This window comes from Mercenaria mercenaria, chromosome 19 (assembly GCF_021730395.1).
Source record: "Mercenaria mercenaria strain notata chromosome 19, MADL_Memer_1, whole genome shotgun sequence".
NCBI lineage: Eukaryota > Metazoa > Mollusca > Bivalvia > Venerida > Veneridae > Mercenaria > Mercenaria mercenaria.
In genome coordinates this window covers 41,407,104-41,432,021 of record NC_069379.1, presented here as the reverse complement: position 1 = coordinate 41,432,021, position 24,918 = coordinate 41,407,104, and the positions used below count along the sequence as shown (strand labels likewise).

Genomic DNA, 24,918 nt, shown 5'->3' with positions numbered 1-24,918 from the left:
TAAAATTCATAGTCTGTGTATGGAAAAATAAAGACGTTTCCGGTTCAGTTTTAACTTAACTGGATAGAAACGTGTACAATAAAGGTGATATGTCATCAAGAACAGCTGTTAATTACAAAATATGTTTGATGACTGCAGTGAGGAGAGAAGGATGGTAGACACCAAACAAAAATTGACTATTATCTGTCTCAACAATATCAAACAGATATCTTTTCACCTTTCCAAAACAGATATCAGGCAAATACTGAAAACTATGCCCTTGTACTTAATGCTTATTAGGCATCTACGAGGCCTTACTTTAGTAAAGGAACCAGCGTGGGAGCCATCTTGTCTAATCGCGTAATGGTGGACAGGTTTTTGAACATTATTTTTTCATTTGGCATGGCCAAAGACGTCTAAATTAAAACTGGTTTCTGTTTAAATTTTATTGTGAAGTATTTTGATATTTTGGTAGAATCAGTTGGAGAGAAGGTTGTATCTGGTGATGTGAGACTCAATTTTAGTATGAGTAGTACTTCCAGATCACAGCAGAGTGATTTTGATGTGATTTCATAGTAAGCAGATGTGACAGAAGAAATCTCTCAGACGATACATTACCCGTACTTTTCCCTTCATATTATATCAGTTTAATCATAAGTCTTTAAAATGAGGTAAAGATATGTTCTCTGAAATGGGTCTAGCTATGTTTCTTAGATCTTAAAAAAGTCAGTTTCATATAGAATATATAGGGAATAATATTTACCTATGTGTGACCTAAGAGTGAAACAAAATTGACAAACAAGCAATACACTCAACAAAATTTCTAATCGGTCAGTTTTTATTGTTTTACTATTTTGTTAATAGTGCATGTATTTACACGAAATTTCACATACCGACATTTAAATAGGCACTGCTGCTAATTATTGATTTATTTTTAACCGTCTCACAGCCAAAGTAACCGCATTAGGCGTTTTAACCAATTTAGCATATGTTGCACGTGCAGGGCATGTGCACCAACATGCACGTGTTAATGAACACTTTTGGCATTACTGAGGAAAGGCCTACTAGAAAAACACATATCATCGTGAAATTGACACAAGAGCAACGCGCCCGGGCTGTCGGAATTTTGCAACAAAATTCAAAATCGGTCACTTCAGTGAATTGTTAAATTTCACCAAAAGAGCGCGGATGATAGATAACCAACGACTGAAGGTTCTTGTAAACGGAAATAAGGTTAAGAAATGGAAATGACCATCAAAGTAACAGCTACAAACAAATTACATCAAAATTCTTTTGAAATTGCAAAAATAATTACACACGCGTCGTAAATGTGTCCCAGCTAGTAACATACCGACAGCTCGATCGCGTTGCTCTCGTGTCAATTTCACCATGATAAGTGTTTTTCTAGTAGGACTTTCGTCAGTAATGCCAAAAGTGTAAACGAACACGTGCATTTTGGTGCACATGCCCTGCACGTGCAAAATATCCAATATTAGGCAAAACGCCTAATGCGGTTACTTTGGCCAAGAGTCGCAAAAAATAAATTAATAATTAGCTGCAGTGCCTATTCAAATGTCGGTATGTGAAATTTCGTGTAAATACATGAATTATTAAGAAAATAGTAATCCAAATATGAACGGACAGATTAGGAATTTTATTGAGTGTATACATAGGAAGTGGAAAATGCAATTGTGAATCCTACTTTCTTTCGAACAGTTTGGAGTACCTTTCATAGAAAAACAAAAGTCTATAGCATGAAAAACCCCTACAACAAATTCAACAGAGGAGGAGGACAACAATCTTAAGAAGATGTAGTGGAGACATGAAATTTGAACCTGAACGACGACGCTTGGGTGCGCTGTCGAGCAAATATTATATGTTCTTCTCCAAATAAAAGGAATATGTCTAAAAGGTCACTGACAATTTGGTTTTTAAGATATAAAATTCTAAACGGAAAATACATTAAAATTACACAAAATACTAGCTTTCATCTGGAATCAACAAAAAATGTATACATGCCGAATACAAAAGCTAAACAAGTCTTGTTCTTAATTGTTATTGCTATCTCGATGCATACTATCAGGACAATCTCAATCCGTTTATAGTTTTGTCTTTTGCTACACTTCTAGCCGTTTAAGCTATCAGAACTAGGTTAAAAGTAACGCCATGAACATTTTTGAACTATTCCAGCTTAATTCCAAGTATAGTGTAAATTTTATTAGAGAAGGTTACAGTCTGAAAGATGTATTTGAAATCATATCCAGGGAACAAATCTGTGTATGTTTGTTTTATTGGCCAATGGTGCTACGGTCTCGACCTTTTTCGGTAACCTTCAAGTCAAACTTTTCGGGTGTTTTTTTTTTTCAAGATTATTATTGACCAGAACACTTCTTCTATTTTTCTTTGATTATTGTCAAATGTCTAGTTTTACTCAAAACGAGAGAAGTACTATAAGTTTTTCAAAAGGTATTTTTGAGTCTTGTTTAATCAAACATTAGGTTATTTTGTTCAGATTTATTGATCTGGAACAAAATATCAAGTTGTAAAAATGTACTTTTTGAAAAAGAATATTTTACCCTTTTACATATTATACTTCCTTTAATGGCATATCAAATATCAATATCCAAGGACGTTTGTTCACCGCGGTATTGAACAGGCTTTAAAGGGAGTTATTGACTGTCTTGTTCGCTAAGCAGGTTTACCAATAGGTTAATAATTTGACGATTTTGACATTATATATTTCTTGTGACAGAAATTTACAAATACAGCATTTAAAGAAAATCGATTAGTTAAAATATTAATGCAAGTTTCTAACGAGTAAACCAAATAGCTTGAAGAACGTATCGAGTCTATATACACATGTTTCAATGTCTGAATGGGCGATAGCTTCATATATATATTGGCGTTCTCTAACAAACCATAATATTGAACTAACGTTATAGCACGAGGGTATAAACATGCAATAAAGAAATGCTTGATCGATAAAACGATACGATATTCATAATGTGCATTCAGTAATCAGACTCTTGTAGAATTATGTATTACAACATCAACTTTATACAAAATATGCATTGCAGTTAATACAAACAGCATGTATACTTGGACAGAAGTAATATTTTTGCAGGGGAAAAACGCATGTCTTGTTCAATACGTCATACAAATACATAATTTAGTTACTACACTTTGTTTTGTTACTCTGTATTATCGTATAAGTTGGATATCAACATAATTTTAAACCGATCTTAACCGTCCAGTCAAACTTCTTTTTTTCTTGTAAAAAGAAATGATAAAAACATAAAAAGTGAGGTCAACACCCTTTGAAAGATACAAATATTGAGTCTTATGTAGAGGTTTTTGTTCTGGAGAGGTAAATTTGATAGTATATTTCAGCTTAGGGAAATTTTGATGATGTGGTTATAAGGAGGTTTTTGCTTAAGAGACCGCCGCTCTGGAGAGGTTGTACTGTATATGTGAAAACTTAACTCAAGGGTCTTCGATATGTACTAGAATCCCTTGAGAGGTAAGTGCAAAGCTCTGAAATTGTGACCTTTAGATTCCGATGCAGAAACTCTGGAAAGAATTGATTATGCGAAACTGCACCTGGTATACTAGAATATGTGGTCCTATATGAGATACGAAACTGAATTATGTAATGTCGTTCTATTTGATGCTCATATTATTTTCAGTTTCAGTGTGATGTGTTTTGGCGTCCTGTGTGGAACCAAACTGACAAAGGGACGCTTTATTTCCTTCCAGTACAGTAGAGTAATACAAAACAAAACGATATGTGGAGTGTTGTTTGATCTTCGTAACATTATTGTTAGCTTACATTAATTAATGAGAATGAAGTATTTGCAAGTACAGCGTATCTTCGCCTTCATTAGATGTAATTAGTGCTTTATTTTACCAAATGGGCTTTTCAAATGGCCTGCTTACAAACGCCACGACCGACATTTAATCACATTCGTCGACCCCGAAGGTGTAATATCTCGTTCCTGTCATCGTTTGACACACCAAAGACCAAGGTACTTTATTATAAGTATGGATGGATATGACAAATCAAAACCATTTCCTAGATATAGAGGATCCTTCAAAAGAAACATTCTTAGGCTCAAAGTATTTTACTCTAATACTTGTTCCAAAATTTCCAATAGATACTAAATAGATAAGGGGCATCCGTGGCCAAGAGGTTAAAGTCGCAGTTTTCAAATCACTTGCCCTTTACCGATGTGGGTTCGAGCCTCACTCGGGCTGTTAAATTCTTCATGCAAGGAAGTTAGTTTTTTATTTTAGACTTTTATACTGGTTAACAAAGGATAAACAACATATTTTGTTTTCAGGCTCGTGTTCCGTTAGATGTAGAAGAACTGGCAGCCATGAATGTTACGAAGCACGTCACTGTCCCGAACCAATGAGATGTTGCCGCCCGGCTTTCGGCTGCCAGCGTCGTTGTATTTAAAATTTACTTCCTGTTTGTTTACTTTAAAAACACGAAACAAAAATATAAAGATATAATAATCCATGAACTGTCATCACATATGAATTTATTTTCTGTAAACTTTACAATTCATGACATTTGATGCGACTATATTTGTCTGAATAAATTATGTATTTTAAATATGATTTTGTTTGACACAAAACAGAAATATAACGGTATAAGTATCCATGAATTATATAATTCAAACATAATAGACAAATTGTCTATTGTTTAACACAAAACAAAACTATAAAGATGTAATTATCCTTGGACTTATTTCAAATATGAGTTCGTTTTCTTTGTAATATCAGTGCAGCGCATTTAGTGCGACTATATTTGTCTTAATAAATTATGTAATTTCAGATAAAATAGACATATTGTCTATTGTTTAATACATATATGATAATTAATGATCTATGGACTTGTATCAAATATGAGATTGTTTACTGTTAACTTTTTAGTCTATGACCTTTGATGCCAAATTATGCAATTTAAATATCGGTGTACTGGAACCTTAACGCCATTTGGAAAGAATTCCTTTTCATAACTAGATTATATGCTTTTTATCCGCTTTTTTTAAATGACACACTGACACAATTATATGGCATCTATCCAGCTTTTGGTGTTGGAGAAAGACCCCATGTGCCCCTTCTGTTGATTGGTGAAGAAAACCTATCCGTCACCTACGGGCACATGGGTAGAACCACCGACCTTCCGTTAACTAGTTAACTAGTCAGGTTGCCTCCTCATATGAAGAATTCAACGTTCAACCCCTTGAGCGAGATTTGGTAAAGTGATTTAAAGTCAGTGATATACACCACTAGGCCAAGGAGGCTGGCCTAGAATTATATGCATTTGATTTACATTGATATAATGTATCCTTGTTTAATACGTGTGCGTTGTTTATATCACATCTACGCTTTATTTAGAAAATGACTGCCAAATATTAGTAAGATATATTTTGAAGAAAACAAATGTATAGTGTCTTTATATCTAAAATGTTAGTGTGACACACTGAACAAATAAGATCTATGTGATGCTAAATTTCGCGGTTATTATTTAAAGCTGAGCGGTATATCCAATAAAAAAAATGCCTATTTAGCGTTAAAAAGGATTTACTTACAAAGTATTAAAGAAACTATAGAAACATCTATCGGATATACCAAAGGAAATACCAATGTTTGTCTGTTCTGTTTGTTTCAATTCAAAGCTTTTATTCAACAACATGATGTGCAATACAAATAAAACCTTAAAAACAAAGACATTAATTCAAATTAATATATTCTACGTTGATTCATATGAAAGTTAGCGAACCTAATAACTTAAAAAAAAAATTATTTTTCACAATTTGAAAATACTGCCAGCTTCTTTAATTCTTTAACTTCTCCATGCTAGTTTCAAAGTATCTATCCACCCTAAGAAAATACAGAAAGGAATACAATAAAATATCATATACATAGTTAACATTCACTCATTGTCGCGTTACAAAATATATCTTTTTTTAAAAACAAAATGTTTCTACTGTTATCATTGTAAACTCATATTTGGTTTAGCCGATATGCATTCATATAATTAACGGCAAATAATCAAAACGTAAATTATTCCACTGTTATTTAGTAAGCTATGAATCTGAAAGCTACTACTGTAATTGTATCATCATAGTTTTCCCTCATAGCCACATGAATCTTATGTTTTTTTGCCGAAAAGCAGATATCTAAGATACAGTCATACGTTTGATGTTCTGCGATTGTCAACAATTGTCTGACTTTCCGGCCATTTTCTGATATTTGGACTACTTCGAGTTCGCTGGAAACATAAATGTTGTTCTCATCATCAGATGTGACACCTGTAATCGTTCCCGATAATTCTTCTTCCAAATTCACTTGTAACACCAAATTGCCTTCCATATCGAATTCATTAACATATTTGTCTGTTTGCACGGAATCGCAAATGACAATTGTGTTATTGAAGGTGGCACGCATGTATACAGGTGACTGCAAAAAAATACCTTTGTTTGAATTTTTCAAATAGCATTTGTGTAAAAACTTTCCTTCATGTGAAAAGTAATTCATGGACCAGACTGGGACTAATCCAAACTTTTTATTGTTTTCCAGACCTAACACCGCAATCTCATTCTTGAATTCAGTGCAAAGAACATCTTGGTGAACATTTTCTATCGTAATCGTTTTAAAAGGTGCAGAACAGGCTCTTAAATGATAAGTTATATCTGCATAGTTACATGAAATTATTTTTGAAAAATTCAAAAATTTTGCGAGATACGGAACATACGATTTGATGAAATAAATGACATTTGTTGAATAGATAATAAACAAAAATCCTGAGTCTGCGTTGAAAACTGGAACGATATGTACATCATCAGCTGTAAAATTTGGTATATCAATAACTTTCTCAAGAATATAAATAGGCTTTCCACCTTCTTGGTTGATGATAAACGCTCGAGTTTCTACACATTTTCTTTGTAGTGAACTGCCCCGCAAGAACTTATAGAAACTTCTAATTTTAATAGCACAATATCTAAGTGTCCTTGCATCTTTGAAAATAGAGGCTCTAGAAGGGTACCCTAAGCGTGTGTTCCTAATACATTTCAAACTGTCCTCAACTAAATTCTGTCTCGACAACGGAATTTCATCCAACCGTACACATTTTCCTCTAGACGTTTTGTGATTTCTGCATGAATTGAATCTTTGGTGAATTGTGTAGCATTCGTAACATATATACTGTTCACACACATAGCAGTAACGTAAAACATCTTCATGTTGCACTTTACATACATCACAAACATGTCTTTCCTGAATGCATTTCTCTTTACCTACAAAGATTGAAACAGCCTTTAATATTTTCACTTTTGTATTTTGAGACTGTTTTTGTTTTTGTTATTGTTGTTTTTGTTGGGATTAACGTAGTTATATATAAAATATATAATATATAAAATATTAACCTCACCAGTTTTCACAATGGAAGTCTATCACAATTTTGGTAACATTTAGGCAAATTTCCTGCAGTGTAGATCTTAATACAACTCATGTCAGTCGTATATAAACATAAGTATGATCAATAAAATGGTGAAATAAAATGTGTATGTCCGTGTGTTTTGCCTATGAGTTAAGAGATCCGCACAATTCAAGCTGATTATAACATATTATTTGGCGTAATTTAATGTGTCAAACATTTTAATATCATATCCTATCTTTAAAAAGATAGTAACGGTGTCGTTTTGATAAATTTACTCATGGGTTGCCATAAATTTATAAAATGATTTTCATTCCGTATGCCGAGTGTAGGTTTTATTCTACGTTATCCAATTATATGACGTGACGCCATCACTTCCGGTTTATTAAACGTGCAGAACTACCTTAACGCCGCAACGACACAATTATGTCATACGGCGACTGTTCAGCTTTTAGATCAAGGAATACCCCAGGTGCCCCTCCGTGCATTGTTTCGTGCACGAGCGAGTACTGGGTAGAACAACCGGCACCCCGTAAGCCAGCTAGGTGGCTTCACCAAATTTAATAATTCAGCACCCCAAGCGAGGTTTCGTATCCCAAAAGCCTAGGGACAAATGGTCTGGAGTCATCTACCTTAACTACTATGAGGCCCTATTCAGAGTCTTAAGGAAAAAAGACATATTTCTATGAGTATATGTTACATTTTTGTGTTTTGAGACTGAGAAAAATGTCATAAATCGAATTTGTTAATTGTCAGTTTCAAATACAGAGGCTACTTAAAACGAAATTTAAACTAATCATTTAAAGTAGACCGAATTTAACCGGTTGGATATTCCAATGACCAGAGTTAAACAATAATACATGTTAGATGTATCAACACACCGAAACGAGGACATATGTGATAGCATATGAAGGAAAATGAGTTACAAAAATCAATACCAAGGATAACAACCAGGATAAAAAAATAACCTTTTATGAAATGAACCTGGACAGGTAGTAATCATTGAAAGGGACAATCGCGTAAATAAATAATTTTGTTGACCTGAAAAACGATTTATCAGGTTGTTTGTTTGTTTTCGACTGATTCAGACGCTTTCATAGTTTCTGCAATAGAATGTTGTATTATAGTCTGGTACAATATGACCTTCTGCTGACAAGGATCATTAGCCCGTCTTTGATTGATTTATTTCAGTATATAAAACACATGGAATGGTACAACACAAAATTAAAACAAATTTCAAATATCACATACACAATGACTAGGAGATAAAACATATTGAAAGAAAATTAAGAAACATTACTAACTTAAAATACCAAAAACTGCAGAAAAAATGTACCAGGACATGTATTCATATACCCAGGATGACACAAAAATGGGGAATGTGAAACCCCTTATTTCCATTGTGGTCCAGGATGAATGATGACATGTCCTAGCAAGGCAAAACAACTTTGTAATAAATGGTGGTTCAGCAGTTTAAAAACGTATCACAGTAAAACAATCACAGTATAATTAGAAAAGACAAATGTAACTACAAGCTATGTAGAAGATAATTTTTTACTGAAACCTTGAACTGCTGCATGTTTACAGAATTTTTAACATTATGTGGCAAATTATTCCACAAAGAACAACCATTATAGCTGAATGACTTTTTACCAAATTCTTTGACTTTAGGAATGCTGGAGCATGACCCTTTAATAAGCCTGGTATTGTGACTATGTACAGAACTGGCTTGAGTTCATGTAAGAAGGGGCAGAACCTGAATGTATTTTAAAAACGTGATTTAGAGTTATTTGTTCTACTCTTCTTGTGACAGGTAGCCAGCCCAACTGTAAGAAGTGTTCTGTATCAATATGACTTCTTTGATCAAGTCTTAGGACAAACCTAATGATCATGTTTTGAGTAACATGGAGCCTATTCTTCAGACTCTGAGAAATACCATAGTACCATACAGAGCAGGCATAGTCGACTATATAAACAAGAGGGTCATGATGACCCTGGATTGCTCACCTGAGTTATATGAGCTACATGTTTCAAATGGCAAACTGATGCTAAAATATTAAGAAAGAAGGTCAGTAGGTCATATTCATGCCACTGAAAGTCAGTGTAAAGATCGGTGTGCAAAACTGTACATGTCATCCAAATTTCAAGGCACCAAAAAATAACTGTATTCTTTTGTATTTCCATGATGGTAATTATACATGACCCGCATGAAAAAAGTGAGATATATAAGTATTTAGTTACAAATTGACAGTGACATATATTAGGCCAAGGGAATGTGTTAGATGTCTTAATATTGTATTGAATTAGTAGCAATATGTAATGAAATCAGTGTATTTAGTTAAATTTCAATCACATTTTGTTTCTACAATGTAAGATATAGTTACTCATCTATATTTTTGAAACTATACTAAAAAGAAATTGACTGAATAAGTTTGCAGATGAAGTTGTGAAAACACATTTTTTCAGGAAGTTCCTAAACTGTTCCCCTGAAAATTGGAAGTATAGCTGTATTTTACCTGTATTATAAGAATGATTTTCATCAAGCTTTTGTGGGTGAAAAGGTAGGTCTTTAAAAAAAAAACAAGAAAGTAGGTCAGTAGATCAAGAAGCCTATGCCTTGCAGTTTCAGGCAAGAATATTTTGAATGTTTTTTCCTGTATATTAAGTCTATGTAAAACTTGGGATCCTCTTCGGCAGATACAATATACTGTTAGAGGTTACGGTTAGATTTAACATTGGTTTTATAGGCTGATACGGTAACCGGACGAAAGCGTTGACATAAAGGTTGATACGGTAATTGGACGAAAGCATTCACATAAAGCGACAAAAAGGAACATCCTTGTGAAGTTTCATCAAACTTGGCCTGGTGATTTAGGAGGAGATGTTGTATAAAATAAAGTGTGGACGGATGGACGGAAGTTCCTATATATGCCATATGATATGTGTATTTATATGGAAATCCATAGCTGTTTTCTGATGTTAATACAGCCATTTATGCTGTGCATATATCAGTATATGAAGTGCCTCTACCTGTATATGCATTGCTTATACATGTATATAATGCTCTTAAAACTGTATATTGAGTGCTTTCATCAGTATGTGCGGTGTTTTTAACTTTATATACGCTCCTGTCAGATGTATATGGAATGCTTTTATCTCATTATGCTGTATATTTAACTTTGTATGTTATCGTTTCAACAGTTTATGTGGTGCTTTTAACTTTATATGCGTCGCCTTTATCTGTATATGCTGTGCATTTAACTATGTATACTTAGCAAATAATAAAGGCGCTGTTTATCGTCTGATTTACTTTACCACGGTTCAGAGTTTAGATGCGTAAGAACTGAACCACGAGGGCGTTAGCCTGAGTGGTTAAATAGTGAAGCATCTGAACGATGAACCGTGGTAAATTAGACGATAAATCACAAGAAGGCCTTGATTGTTTTCATTCTGACATGCTCATTGATATATTTTAATAAATATTATACTGGACTTCATTTACGCGAGGAGTAATGTATCGGACGTCATGCGGCAATTTGACGTCATAATTGACGTCATAATGCTGTCTTACCGGTCCGCGCGTCAACCGTTGTTTATCGCAGAATATACAGAGCTTGATTTTCTTCTTTGTTTAACTGGAAATCAAATCAAGCCATGTTAGAATGTACTTTTAACTATATGCGGATTTATATATTTAGTACAATTATGATAGTTTCATTGTTTCTCCCAATGTTAAAAAGTACAGGAAAAGGAAGTAAAAATGGATAAAATGCAAAGACAATCAATAGCAAAATAATATAAACTGGTAAAAGAAGAACTAAACCTTCGTTCATTTTGGCTGACGGCTTGATACACGAATATGACCTTGGGTCTACGTGCATATTGCAAAACATTTACATTTATATTTATCTGTGAATTTTGTGTTATCAGTACGCTGACGTCACCTGATTTAAAATCGAGTGAAAGGCCTGACAAATTCAAACGCAAACTGTCCGTGGACTTCGATAAAATATTGATTAATTTTAATGAATACAAATATCATACTTAGATAGATAACAATGAAGTTCATAACAAACATGTTTACTATACAACGAAATAGTGGGGTGCTCTTTCTTCTCTTAGCGTCACGAAATTCGCAATTTATCAAGAAACTTTCCTTAACCTATCAATATGAAACCAATCACCGGAATCACGTTCTTACATGAGTAAATTGAAAAGTCTCGTTTTCTTAGTTAGAAAACAAAATACATCGATTCGTACTTCATTAATTTCAAATTTGAAGTCGGTTTTACGTTAAGATGTAAGACTACAGCTGGTTTTGTTTTCGCTAGGGTCATAGGTTTCGTTCCAAAATATATTTCAAAAGACAAAAGAGGAAAGGTAATCTGTTAAACGCCGTTTCAGAATGGTAATATTTGTATTTGGTTGAATTTAGAAAAAAGTTTTCTGACACTGGCGGGTTTGTTGTTGTCGTTGTTGGGTTTAACATCAAACCGACACAATAAGAGGTCATATGGCAATTTTTCAGCTTCTGATGTTGGAGGAACACATCGTGTCATGGGTTGGAAGCGGGCCCATGCGCAAGCCAGCTAGATGACTTGCTAACATGAAAGAATTCTACACCTAAGAAAGATCTTGAACCCAGAGTGATGAGGGGCAAGCGATTTGAAGCCGGCGACCTTAACCACTCGGTCACTGAGGTCGCAATACAAGCTTTCCGTACCTCTAACAATGTGAAATGTTATATAGTGTAGTTTTAGAAGTTTAATTAAAAATGTAGGCTATTTTTTATAAGAAGTTTTAAAATATTCTCCTCTAAAACAGGTCACCCGGATCGGAATCAAATTCCTTCCGATCAGACGGAAATCTTTTCCGACCGGAGCATATATGCCAATCGCATTTTTAATAATGCAGGAATCGTTCAGTGGGAAGTTTCTTATTGGTATGAAATATCTTTTAAGAAGTGAAATCGATAGACAAACACCTATTGGAATTTAAATGTCTGAAATTTCTATCATGTTTATATAATTCAAGTTATTTAGAAGCTGGATAGAAAGTTTTGCAAACAGTAGTTAATTTTCGTAACATGCATTTTGTAGAGCTGTAAGTGTTTCTGAAAGGACATTCCCGCACTAAATCCTTATTCCTTCTAATCTAGAGTGTTGATTGCCTTGAGTTTCCAAGTTTTGCTTGCCTTTACTTACAGTTCAGTCAGTCTACACATCTGTTTCTCTTACGAGTATCTCCAGCCTTTATGCCAACCTTGTTATTGTTTCCACTGTAATTAGTATAAGATGTGATATTCAATAGAAATGGATACCACTTAGGTCAGTCCCTGTTTGTTGTACAGCTTTAATCTTCATAATTATATATAAATACAGTTATAAGAATTATTTGCAATCATCATATTATGTTATTTCATGCATCTTGAGGTCATTTTGTCTGATCAGTGTACTTTTAATGCAGTAGATCCGTAATGAACTTAGGCAATTTCCATGCGATTTCTCGTAAGGCAATTCGGCATTCTTGAGACATAGATTAGCTCAAGCGAATATGACCTATCGTAAAAACCGGAAAATGTGGAAACTGAATACGGAATATGCCGATTGTGATTACGGGTCCACTTCCTTAATGAAATAATATATCAATTATATGTAACAAGTATGATGTTGAATAAAGAAGACTTGAAATTGTATTTTATGCAACATTTCACAGTTTGTACCTCACAATTATTACGTCATGGCGTCAAAGGTGAAGGTGAAGGTGGCGCCCTCTCAAAATAGTCAAATGCTTGATGAATGTTATCAAGTATGCAATTAATAATGTCGAAATCATATATTTCAAAACAGTGACTTGCTCCTGCATAAAATCATTGTTTGTCGTTCAGAAGCGTATTTTTATATCACTCGAACTGCACCCTCGTATTATAATGCCGTGGCATCTGAACTCCAGACAGTGATTTTATTCAACGACAAATCACTGTTTGTGATTTATTATGTTTTTTAATTAAGAATACTTACACCTTGCGAAGACCCGAGGATGACAGAGGACGGACGGTCCTTCATGCAGAGTGTGCCTGGGAATTCAACTGGATGCCCACAATGCCACCGGTGCCAGAGCTTAGGAGGAAGGATGGGCATGAGACTGTTGCCCTCAGGTCACCGTACCCGGATGTGGTAAGGCTCAAACATCAAGTTTCAATCCGGTCAGTTTGAGAAAATTTGTGATTGATTTATAGAAAAGTAATTAGTACTTGTGACATGTTTTGTTACAATAATCCCTTTATTGACGCGAGTGACATTTTACTACAAAAACTGTTAAAATAGCTTAACTACAGTCGAAAGTCTGACGAAACATTGTTTGATGGAACTGGATAATTTCAATTTTTATTTCAATAGAAGCGACTGGGGTGTCCAATTGGAAAACATTACAATTTATATCACAATTGTTATTGAGTTGTTTAAAATGAGAAACTCAAACATATATCTGTATTTATTCTGTATCTATTTTATTTATCCAATCCTGAACGTTTATTATCAACACGTGACCGTACAATGTATTATGGTATTGGACGCACATGCGTACAAAAGAACCTGTATTTTTTCCGTATTTGGACGGTTCACATCCTATGTTAAACATGATAAAGCCCGGAACGCGTGAAAATGTTCCGAATGTAAATCAGGTGAAGTAGGCGCTCTATGTACAGAGTTTGATTGTGCGTCTTGAAAATGTAGAAACAAAATATTTAGTGAATCATTTTTAATTTAAACGATATTTTTCTATATTGACGTTCAAATTTTATGACGGGTGTGTGACGTCATTTATTACATCAGTTTCGTGTATGTCGTCGCGTTTACTAGTTTTTTAACGTCAATATTTTAAATTTTACTGGGGTTAAGAACACATATTTATCATTTATGTAACAATGATAAGTACAGATGCATATGTAATAAAAAGATTATTAGATTTGCATCGAGAAATATGCACTTGTTCTTTCGCGCAATAATATTGCGCTCCTAAAGTCGCGCAATATTTCCGCTGTAGAACTCATGCATATTTTTCAATACATATTTAATAATTTATTGTTATATACTCAAGCAAATGGATGAAAGTGTTTGGTATATCAATTAATTTACTATTCATACGTGAATAAGCAAACGTGGAAAGTGAAAATCGCAACCTCTTTAGCAGACGTTTGACTGTAACGGAAGGATTCTGGTTTACAACAATTTATAGGCGAAGAGTTAAGATTTTAAGACTTCCACTTGCCTACTTAAAAGTGAATTTATCAAACAGTTCGCCACACGTAATGATCTGAATGAATAGTTCTTTTCAATACAATTTCTAGTGCATGTCTAAACTCCGTTACTTTGACGTCTTAATAAAATGTTCATACACGCATGCTTCCGTTTATGTATGGCATTTTTAGCGTCACTCCAGTATTCATTAGAGGAAAATTATTACTGGAGCGTAATTTTGTGTGTGTCTTTTTTTTTTCTAGAAAGAAGTAGTCCAATGCGGAATGAGTTCGAGGCAGCTCGAATAGCTGGTAGCGGCGGGTCAATGGGTACATCAATGGGGGTACATCAATGGGTACATCAATGGGCACTGGCTCTCGGCTTCAAGATAGTCGTGTTTCCGACAGATTTTCTGGAGATCGAATGGGTCCAGGGTCCAGTCCATTGGGTACGGATTTTGGAATGACTAGAAGTAGTAGTGGTATTGAAGGTGAAGGTCGTGTATTATGTCCTAATGGGTTATCTCCCTTGCGGTATTGTTCTTCGAGCGATCCCTGTCCTAATGATCACCGTTGCTTTGAGATAAGTGGTGGGAGAGGTGGATGTTGTCCAAGAGGCTTGTCCGGTACACCAGGGTTACCAGGGAGGACAGATGGGTCGGGACGATTTATGCCCGGAAGTACTGGAAGACCGGGGATGTCCGATTTTCCAAGAGGACCGACAGGTGTAGTGTCTGGGATGAGCAGACGTGACGGTGTTTGCCCTGACGGACTTCCGAGTACCGAGAGATGTTTTTTCACGCGGCTCCTGTGGTCCTGGACAGGCCTGTGTGCCAGTAAGAAGCAGCGAAGGTGTGTGCTGTCCCACTCGCCCAGGAGGCATGCCGGGGGGACCGAGACGGTCTGGCCCCGGGGGTCCAGGAGGGCCGGGAATGCCGAGATTTCCAGGAATGACGAGGAGATTGACTCCCATGGAGTTGCTCGAACGAAGAATCGCCATGAGGAGAAGAGCTTTAGCTAGAAGGAGAATGCTAGGTCCAAGAAGACCCTTCGGCAGGGGTGCTAGATTTTAGCAGGTAGAAACTTCCTTTAGTATAGAAAATTTAGTGTAATCTAGTTCAAAAACCTGCATGCCATATACGCATGCGCATTGCTTCTTTCCCCCATTACGCATGTCTTTTTTCTTTTTTATTGTATACAAAGGATATTGCAAGCATGTGCAATATGTAATTAGCAATGATGTCTGTCAAACTTTAAAATGTTAAGAAATTACACATGTTCAGATGATGATATTCAAACTTATGGTCAATTGGTTTATTCAAACAGAAACAAGCTCTTTCAAGGAACTTTTATATGATTCTATGTAAATAAAACAGAAAAAAATATCAATAATTTTCTTCATGTAGACATTGGAAGTGCAGAAAGTTTTGCTATGTAATCAACAGATTGTTCTTGTATATTGTGCAGCGGAATAAATCATTTTTCGTATTAATTACCTATAAATAGTCTGTATTACGAATTGACAGACATTAAAATCCGTATTGTGCTATGTGGAAACCCGAGTACGTATTTAATTACCTATAAATAGTCTGTATTACGAATTGACAGACATTAAAATCCGTATTGTGCTATCTGTAAATCCGAGTACGTATTTTGCCTGTACTACTATCATCACATATGACTACTATCATCACATATGTATTACATATGTTTTCCTAACCAAGCAAAAAAACATAGTCTAGGCTACTATCATTACACATGTATTCATAACCAAGCAAATAAATAGTCTGAAAGGAGTTTCACGTCATAGTTTGGTAGAATTAGGTAGACTTATATAAAGTGGTAAGTTTAACGATAACTTGATCTGGGACGTATTCAAACACGGATTAGACTAGACCGGATTTTACAAGACGCATGCGCGAAGACTGACAAACACCGCTCGAGCCGAATACATTATCTCGGATATACGTTACTGTAGTAATAACGAATTGTATAATATACCTATTTAAATTCTGTAAAAAAATCGGCATGTATTTCAAAAGTAAATATGAACAGGAAGAAAAAATTCCGTATTGTACCTTTTGTATTGTATGTAACCGGACTACTTCCATTAATATGTACCACCTGACACTGTTCTATAAATAGCGCACATAAACATTGAAAATTTCGTTCAATAACAGAACAACAAACAAAAATTTGAATGTATATCATAAAAGGGTCATTATAACAGTAGCTAGATCTAGGATTTTATATTTGGCTCTCGTGGATTTTGCAAGATCGGATCACACTCGGCGTCTGCACGCCTCGTGAGATCCGATCTAGCAAAATCCACTCCAGCCGAATACAGCATCCCAGATTGAGCTACTATTCTAATAACCCTATTATATTTTATGAATCTATAACAAAAGAATGACGCAGCTAAGGTAAGTTTCTTTTTTTTTATTTTAGACTTTTATACTGGTTAACAAAGGATAAATAACATATTTTGTTTTCAGGCTCTTGTCCCGTTAGATGTATACGAACTGGACGCCATGAATGTTACATAGCACGTCACTGTCCCGAACCAATGAGATGTTGTCGTCCGGCTTTGGGCTGCCAGCGTCGTTGTGTTTAAAATTTACTTCTTTTTTGTTAATACAAAAATATAAAGATAAAATAATCCATGGACTGATATCAAGTATGAGTTCGTTTTCTGTACACATTTCAATTCATGACATTTCATGCCACTATTTGAATTAATTACGTATTTTAAATATGATATTGTTTAACACAAAACAAAAATATAAAGATATGATAATCCATGGAGTTGTATCAAATATGAGTTCGTTTTCTGTCTGAAATCCGAGTGCAGCGCATTTAGGTGAAAGAAATGTGTATCATGCAAGGCGAATATTTCGAAAAGATGTAAATTTTAGAGGTGTCAGACAGGCTTTTCAGATGCCATATTCCTGTCAAGAGTACTTTGGCCCGCCCAATGTTACCCAACGTTACCATATAGTGAATGTGGATTTTGCAAGAGTGCAGTTTGTATCATTTTGTCATTTGGATTATGTACAAATTATATCAAAGTATCACTTCTAGAATTTTCATTCTATTAAAATAAACATATAAATAAATAAGTTATTAAACTTTTCCGGATACTTTTCGAACACCCTTCGTATTTTTCTGATTGAATTATTTAATTCAAACATAATAGACAAATTTGACTATTGCTAGACACAAAACAAAAATACAAAGAAGTAATCACATCTTCTTTGTTTAAACAAAAATATAAAGATAAAATGATCCATGGACTTGTTTCAAATACGAGTTTATTTTCTGTGTAACATCAGTGCAGCGCATTTAGTGAGACTATATTTGTCTTAATAAATTATGTAATTTCAAATAAAAAGGACATATTGTCTATTGTTCAATACATATATGATAATTAATGATCTATGGACTTGTATCAAATATCAGATTGCTTTCTGTTAACTTTTAATCTATGACATTTGATGCCAAGTTATGCAATTTAAATATCGGTCCACTGGAACCTTAACGCCATTGGAAAATAATTCCTTTTCATAACTAGATTATTTGCTTTTTATTCGCTTTTTGTTTTGGTTTAATGACACACTGACACAATTATGTGGCATCTATCCAGCTTTTGGTGGTGGAGAAAGACCCCATGTGCCCCTGCTGTTGATTGGTGAAGAAAACCCTTTCGTCATCTACGGGCACATGGGTAGAACCGCCGACATTCCGTTTACAAGTCAGGTGGCCTCCTCATTTTAAGAATTCAACGTTCAGCGCCCTTGAGCGAGATTGGGTAAAGTGATTTGAAGTCAGTGATATACACCACTAGTCCAAGGAGGCCGGCCTAGAATTATATGCATTTTATAATGACTGGACTTTAATGTATTTAAAATGTCTGTGTGACACACTGAACAACTAAGATCTATGTAAAGCTAAATTTCGCGGTTATTATTTAAAGCTGAGCGGTATATCCAATAAAAATGCCTATTTAGCGTTAAAAAAAGATTTACAAAATATTAAACAAACTATAGAAACATCTATTGGATATACCAAAAGGAAATACCAATGTTTGTCTGTTGTGTTTGTTTCAATTTAAAGCTTTTATTCAACAACATGATGTGCGATACAAATAAAACCTTAAAACATATATCGATATAATCATTAAATCCCGAATGGTCAACTTCTGGAACAAGTTAATTCTGTCCAAAAATACTTAATGTTCCTATAATTGCTATCTACATATGATACCGTCAACTCATACCTTTAAATGGGCTGCTTTCATTAAACAAATCCTTGACTCAACTGGAAATTCTCACTTCGAAACTTGAAACTTCAAATAAGGGAAAAATATATAGTTGTTTTAAAGATAGCATATCCTTTGAGGAATATTTTACTTTACTACCGAATTCCTTTAGACTCACAATTATGCATTTCCGTACAGGCAACCATATATTCCCTAATTGCTAAATACGCTCGGTTTATCATGAATGCCTTTAACCGTCCACAAGTTTAAATTTATTGTGACAGTATTCATTTAATATGCCCGTTCACTAATTTACTTTATATATATTTTTTTTCAAACTGAAGTATTAATTTATGCATGTTTTATAGTTACAGTATTTATCTATGTCTGTTCATAAGTTTAAATTTATAATTACAGTATTCAACTACTAGTATGTCCGTTCACAACTTTTTTCTTCAGTATTTATCTATGTCTTTCTTATTACAGTATTCATCTAGATCTGTTCATAAGTTTAAATATATAGTTACAGTATTGATCTATATCCGTTCACAACTTTTTTTTTTTCTTTGTTTCAGTATTCATCTATATTCGTTTTATACTTACAGTATTCATCTAGGTCCGTTCACAAGTTTAAAATTAACAGTTATAGTATTAATCTATGCCCGTTCACAGTTATAAATTTAGAGTTACAGTACAGCTTTAATGTTTTTAATTTCAGAATTCATCTTTGTTCGGTTTATAGATACAGTACTCATCTATGTCCGTTCACGTGTTAATTTATAGCTTCAGTATTCAAGTATGTCCGTTAACAAGTTTAATGCTATATTTGCAGACTATTCATCTACGCCTGTTCACAACTTTAATTTTTTAGATTAAGTATTCATCTATGTCCGTTTTATAGATATAGTAGTCATCAATGTTCGTTCACAATTTTAAAATTTAAAGATACAGTATTCACCTAAGTCCATTTTAAAGGTACTGTAACAGTACTCGTCTATATCCGTTCATAAGTTTAAATTTATAGTTACAGTATCTATCTATGTATAATCCATTGTTATATGTTTTTGTAGTTGTTAATGTTGTTTTTATTAAGAAAAACAAACAAACATAAGTGGCTGTGACAATCGGCGATTACTGCCCCTGCCCGTGTACACAAACTACTAGCACTCTTGTCGTCCGTTTTATGTATTTCTGCAATATAATAAATTTAGATCAAGCAAATTTTAAAGAAAAAGATTAACCACTTTCCCCACAAACATAAAATGTATTTATCACCAATACCAATACCCACTTGTGAATTTCTTGTATATATGTTTTGTGCACATGTTATTGCAAAATGTTAATTTGTAATCTGTGCTTCTTCAATAAAGTTCTGTTCTGTTCTGTTCTTAAATTAATTAATTCATTAATTCTAATTAATATATAAATTAATAATTCTTTAACTTCTCCATGCTAGTTTCAAAGTATCTATCCACAATAAGAAAATACAGAAAGGAATACAATAAAATATCATGTATATAGTTAACATTCACTCATTGTCAAGTTACAAAGTATATCTTTCTTTAAAAAAAACAAAATGTTTTTACTGCTATCTTTGTAAACTCATATTTGGTTTAGCCGATATGCATTCATATAATTAACGGCAAATAATCAAAACTTAAATTATATCACAATGTCGTTCAAAATTAACAGAAAGATTTTACTTTTCAGTCAATAGCTAAAAGTTATGAAAAATACCCTATTTGAAGAACTTTTTTAAACTATGATAAGTCACTCTTGCTTCGTCGGCATTGTTTGTATAAGCAAATTGACATTATAAGCAATGCCACTGCTATTTAGTAAGCTACGAATCTGAAAGCTACTACTGTAATTGTATCATCATAATATTTCCTCATAGCCACATGAATCTTATGGGTTTTTGCCGAAAAGCAGATATCTAAGATACAGTCATACTTTATACGTTCTGCGATTGTCAACATTTGTCTGACTTTCTGGCCATTTTCTGATATTTGGACTACTTCGTGTTCGCTGGAAACATAAATGTTGTTCTCATCATCAGACGTGACACCTGTAATTGTTCCCGATAATTCTTCTTTCAAATTCACTTTTAACACCAAATTGCCCTCCATATCGAATTCATTAACATATTTGTCTGTTTGCACGGAATCGCAAATGACAATTGTGTTATTGAATGTGGCACGCATCTGTACAGGTGACTGCAAAATAATACCTTCGTTTGAATTTTTCAAATAACACTTGTGTAAAAACTTTCCTTCATGCGAAAAGTAATTCATGGACCAGACTGGTGCTAATCCAAACTTTGTATTGTTTTCCAGACCTAAAACCGCTATCTTATTCATGAATTCAGTGCAAAGAACATCTTGGTGAACATTTTCTATCGTAATCGTTTTGAAAGGTGTAGAACAGGCTCTTAAATGATATGTTATATCTGCATAGTTACATGAAATTATTTTTGAAACATTCAAAAAAATTTCGAGATATGGAACATACGCTTTGATAAAATAAATGACATTTGTTGAATAGATAATAAACAAAAATCCTGAGTCTGCGTTGAAAACTGGAACGATATGTACATCATCAGCTGTAAAAAGTGGTATATCAATAACTTCCTCAATAATATAAATAGGCTTTCCACCTTCCTGGTTGATGATAAACGCTCGAGTTTCGACACAATTTCTATGTACTAAAGAGCCCCGCAAGAACTTATAGAAACTTCTAATTTTAATAGCACAATATCTAAGTGTCCTTGCATCTTTGATAATAGAGGCTCTAGAAGGGTATCCTAGGCGTGTGTTCCTAATACATTTCAAACTATCCTCAACTAAATTCTGTCTCGACAACGGAACTTCATCCAGCCGTACACATTTTCCTCTAGACGTTTTGTGATTTCTGCATGAATTGAATCTTTGGTGAATTGTGTAGCATTCGCAACATATATACTGTTCACACATATAGCAATAACGTAAAACATCTTCGTGTTGCACTTTACACACATCACAAACATGTCTTTCATGAACGCATTTCTCTTAACCTACACAAATTGAAATCGCTTTTAGTATTTTCACTTTTGTATTTTGAGATTCTTTTTTTTTTGTTATTGTTGTTTTTGTTGGGATTAGCATAGGTATATATGAAATATATATTATATATATAATGTATAAAATATTAACCTTACCAGCTTTCACAATGAAAGTCTATGGGAAAATCACAATATTGGTAATATTTAGGCAAATAGAAAAATTTATGCAGTGTAGATCTTAATGTAACTCTTATCAGTCGTATATAAACTATGACCAATAAAATGGTGAAATAAAATGTGTATGTCAGTGTGTTTTGCCTATGAGTTAAGAGATCCGCACAATTCAAGCTGATTATAAGATATTATTTGGCGTAATTTGATGTGTCAAACATTTTAATATCATATCTTATCTTTAAAAAGATAGTAACGGTGTCGTTTTAATACATTTACTCGCAACGACACAATTATATCATAAATCGACTGTTCAGCTTTTAGATGACAGAATACCCAAGGTTTTCCTTCGTGCATTATTTCACGAGCGAGTACCAGGGTATAATATCCTATGTCGGATGTTTTCGACAATATTTGTTAACTTTCGTAATATTCCGATCTCGTAATGTAGTTTGCACATATTGTTATTTGCACCGCATATAAAGTTGAAAGCACCGGATATAAATATAAAAGTACAGCATATAAATTAAACGAACCGTATAAACAGTTGAAAGCACCGCATATACAATACAATGCGCCCAATATAAAGTTAAAACCATCGCATGTAAACGCATAAAAGAAATGCGTACCTAATATACAGATGAAAGTTGAAACACTGCACATAAAGTAGTTCCGATACAAAGTTATAAGCACAGCATATGGAGTTGACAGCACCACATATACAATTGAATGCACCACATATACAGTACAAAGAACTGCATATAAAGTTATAAAGACCACACATGCAGATGGAATCACAGCATATACTATTAAAAGCAACACATATACAGCTGAAACAACCATATACACAGTTAAATTCACCGCAAATACAGATGAAAGCACCGCCTGATCAGTGTTAAGCTCTTTATATACATGTATAAACACTGTATATATGGGTAGAGGCATTTCATATACCGATATATGTACAGCATAAAGTGCTATATCAACATCAGAAGACAGCTAGGGCGTTCCATATATGTATGTGGCTACCCTTTTTGTTCTCTCTATTGTTCTTTAAGCCACGGAAAAGAAAAAAATATCCACATAAAAGCCTAACGGAATAAATGACATCAAAGAAAATGTACAGTTACCCATTGTTCCCATAGCCATTTAAGTATGCAAATGTGGACTCGGACGTACGACGAACAGACGGACGCCGGACGAAGAGCGCTCACAATAGATCTAGCTCACCCCAAGCACTTTGTCCTCAGGTGACCTAATATAGAGGGCTCGAATTGCAGCCAATAATTACCAGACGAAACTTGTAAATAATATAAATAAAAACATACATACCAATATTAAAAGCTAAGCATTTCCATATGACTTTGAAACCATTCCACATTCCTTTGTATATATCTAGTACAATTATGATAGCTTCATTGTCTCTTCCAATGTTAAAAAGTACAGCAAAAGGAAGTAAAATTGAAATAAATGCAAAGGCAATCAATAGTAAAATAATAATAATAATAATAATAATTGCTAGAAATGCTAGAAAAGGTAAAACATGTCCATAAGATAAAGCTAGATCATGAAAATAATATCCATCCATTTTGGCTGACAACGTGATAAACGAATATGACCTTGGGTCTACGTGCATATATAGCCTATATTTATCCGTGAATTTTGTGTTATCAGTATTACGGTGAGGACACGTCTACCGGGTATTGCTATTTTGTAATAAACTATTTTCCGAAAACGTGATTGACTTTTATCAACAAGGTAAATAAAAATCGAATTAACTACTCTATATCACTACAATAAAAAAAGGGATATTATTTTTAGTAACCAGCTATTGTGTATATGCTCTCACAAACGTTAAAAGAAAAATGCTAAAATTCCTGATGAAATAATAACTTTATCATTTGAAAAATGCTGGCCCCAGATATCGTCACTTATTGCCTTGTGATGAAAATTCTAACCGTATGAATTATTAAATTACATACAAAGAAAACATGTGCCCATTTTTGGCCTTGCAAATGTTCAAATTACGGAGAAATTGGTCATAAATGAAGCCAACGATGTATATCTACAGTATATTGAAAAGATATGTACTGTGTATTGACCTGTGTCACATTTTACTGTACTGTGTAATGTTAACATCATCACTGACTTTTTGTCAAATTCACTGGTGGTAAGCTTGACATTGCTGTTACAATGGCGGTTCGGTGTATATGCGTGCGTGCGTTCGTGAGTGCGTCCGTCCGAGTTTGTCCGGGCTATAACTTATCGAGGGATTCTTAAATAACTTGGCACATGTGTTTGCCTCAGTGACACGTAGTGTCGCCTGCTAGAACCAGATCGTTAGCTTAAAGATCAAGGTCATACTTAGAGGTCAAAGGTCAAAACTTAGTGCAGTTTTCCTGGTTCGGAGCATTTCTTTTTCGTGCATCAATAAATTTGGATTAGCTTGGCACAAATGTTCACTAACATGACGCAAGAATCTGGTTCCTAGGTCTAAGGTCAAGGTCACACTTAATGGTCAAATGTCAGATTGAAAAACATGATTTTGTCCGAAGCATTTCTTCAGGCATAGTGCTTCCTTTTGTTGTTAATATAAATAGGTTAAATTGTATTTTTTATAACTTCCAGTAGGGGAAAATCGAGACCACTTTTCTCTGGTATATCCAATTTGTAGGTGTATTTTGAATTATCTCTACTGGTCAGGAGTTTGCTTTGGACTTATATTATACGGGCATTTTAGGATCAACTTCCCTCTCGGTTGTTACTATAAATAATTTATATCTTAA

At 34.1% G+C, this 24,918-nt stretch overlaps 2 protein-coding genes across 2 annotated transcripts in view; one reads left to right on the top strand and one right to left on the bottom strand.

Annotated features, from left to right (window-relative positions):
• The window catches only part of LOC123542762 (loricrin-like), a 105,216-nt gene extending 88,022 nt beyond the window's left edge, over positions 1–17,194 (top strand). The window contains exon 6 of the mRNA XM_053531486.1: positions 17,159–17,194. The gene's annotated coding sequence lies outside the window, so the exon portion shown is untranslated. The remainder of the gene's footprint in view (positions 1–17,158) is intronic.
• LOC128551100 (uncharacterized) lies at positions 4,506–23,720 on the bottom strand. Its single transcript, XM_053531485.1, has 2 exons — positions 23,465–23,720; positions 4,506–7,286 (listed from the first exon to the last, which is right to left on the bottom strand). Exons 1-2 carry the CDS (start codon positions 23,718–23,720, stop codon positions 6,070–6,072), a joined length of 1,473 nt encoding a protein of 490 aa, XP_053387460.1. The 3' UTR covers positions 4,506–6,069.
• Between the last annotated feature and the right edge of the window lie 1,198 nt (positions 23,721–24,918).

Excerpts from the sequence above, each read along its gene's own strand:
- LOC128551100 (XM_053531485.1), bottom strand. The coding sequence starts at position 23,720 with ATGGATGGATATTATTTTCATGATCTAGCTTTATCTTATGGACATGTT. Across the intron at positions 7,287-23,464 it reads ATGCTTAGCTTTTAATATTG|GTAAAGAGAAATGCATTCAG; the intron begins GTATGTATGTTT and ends CAATCTTTGTAG.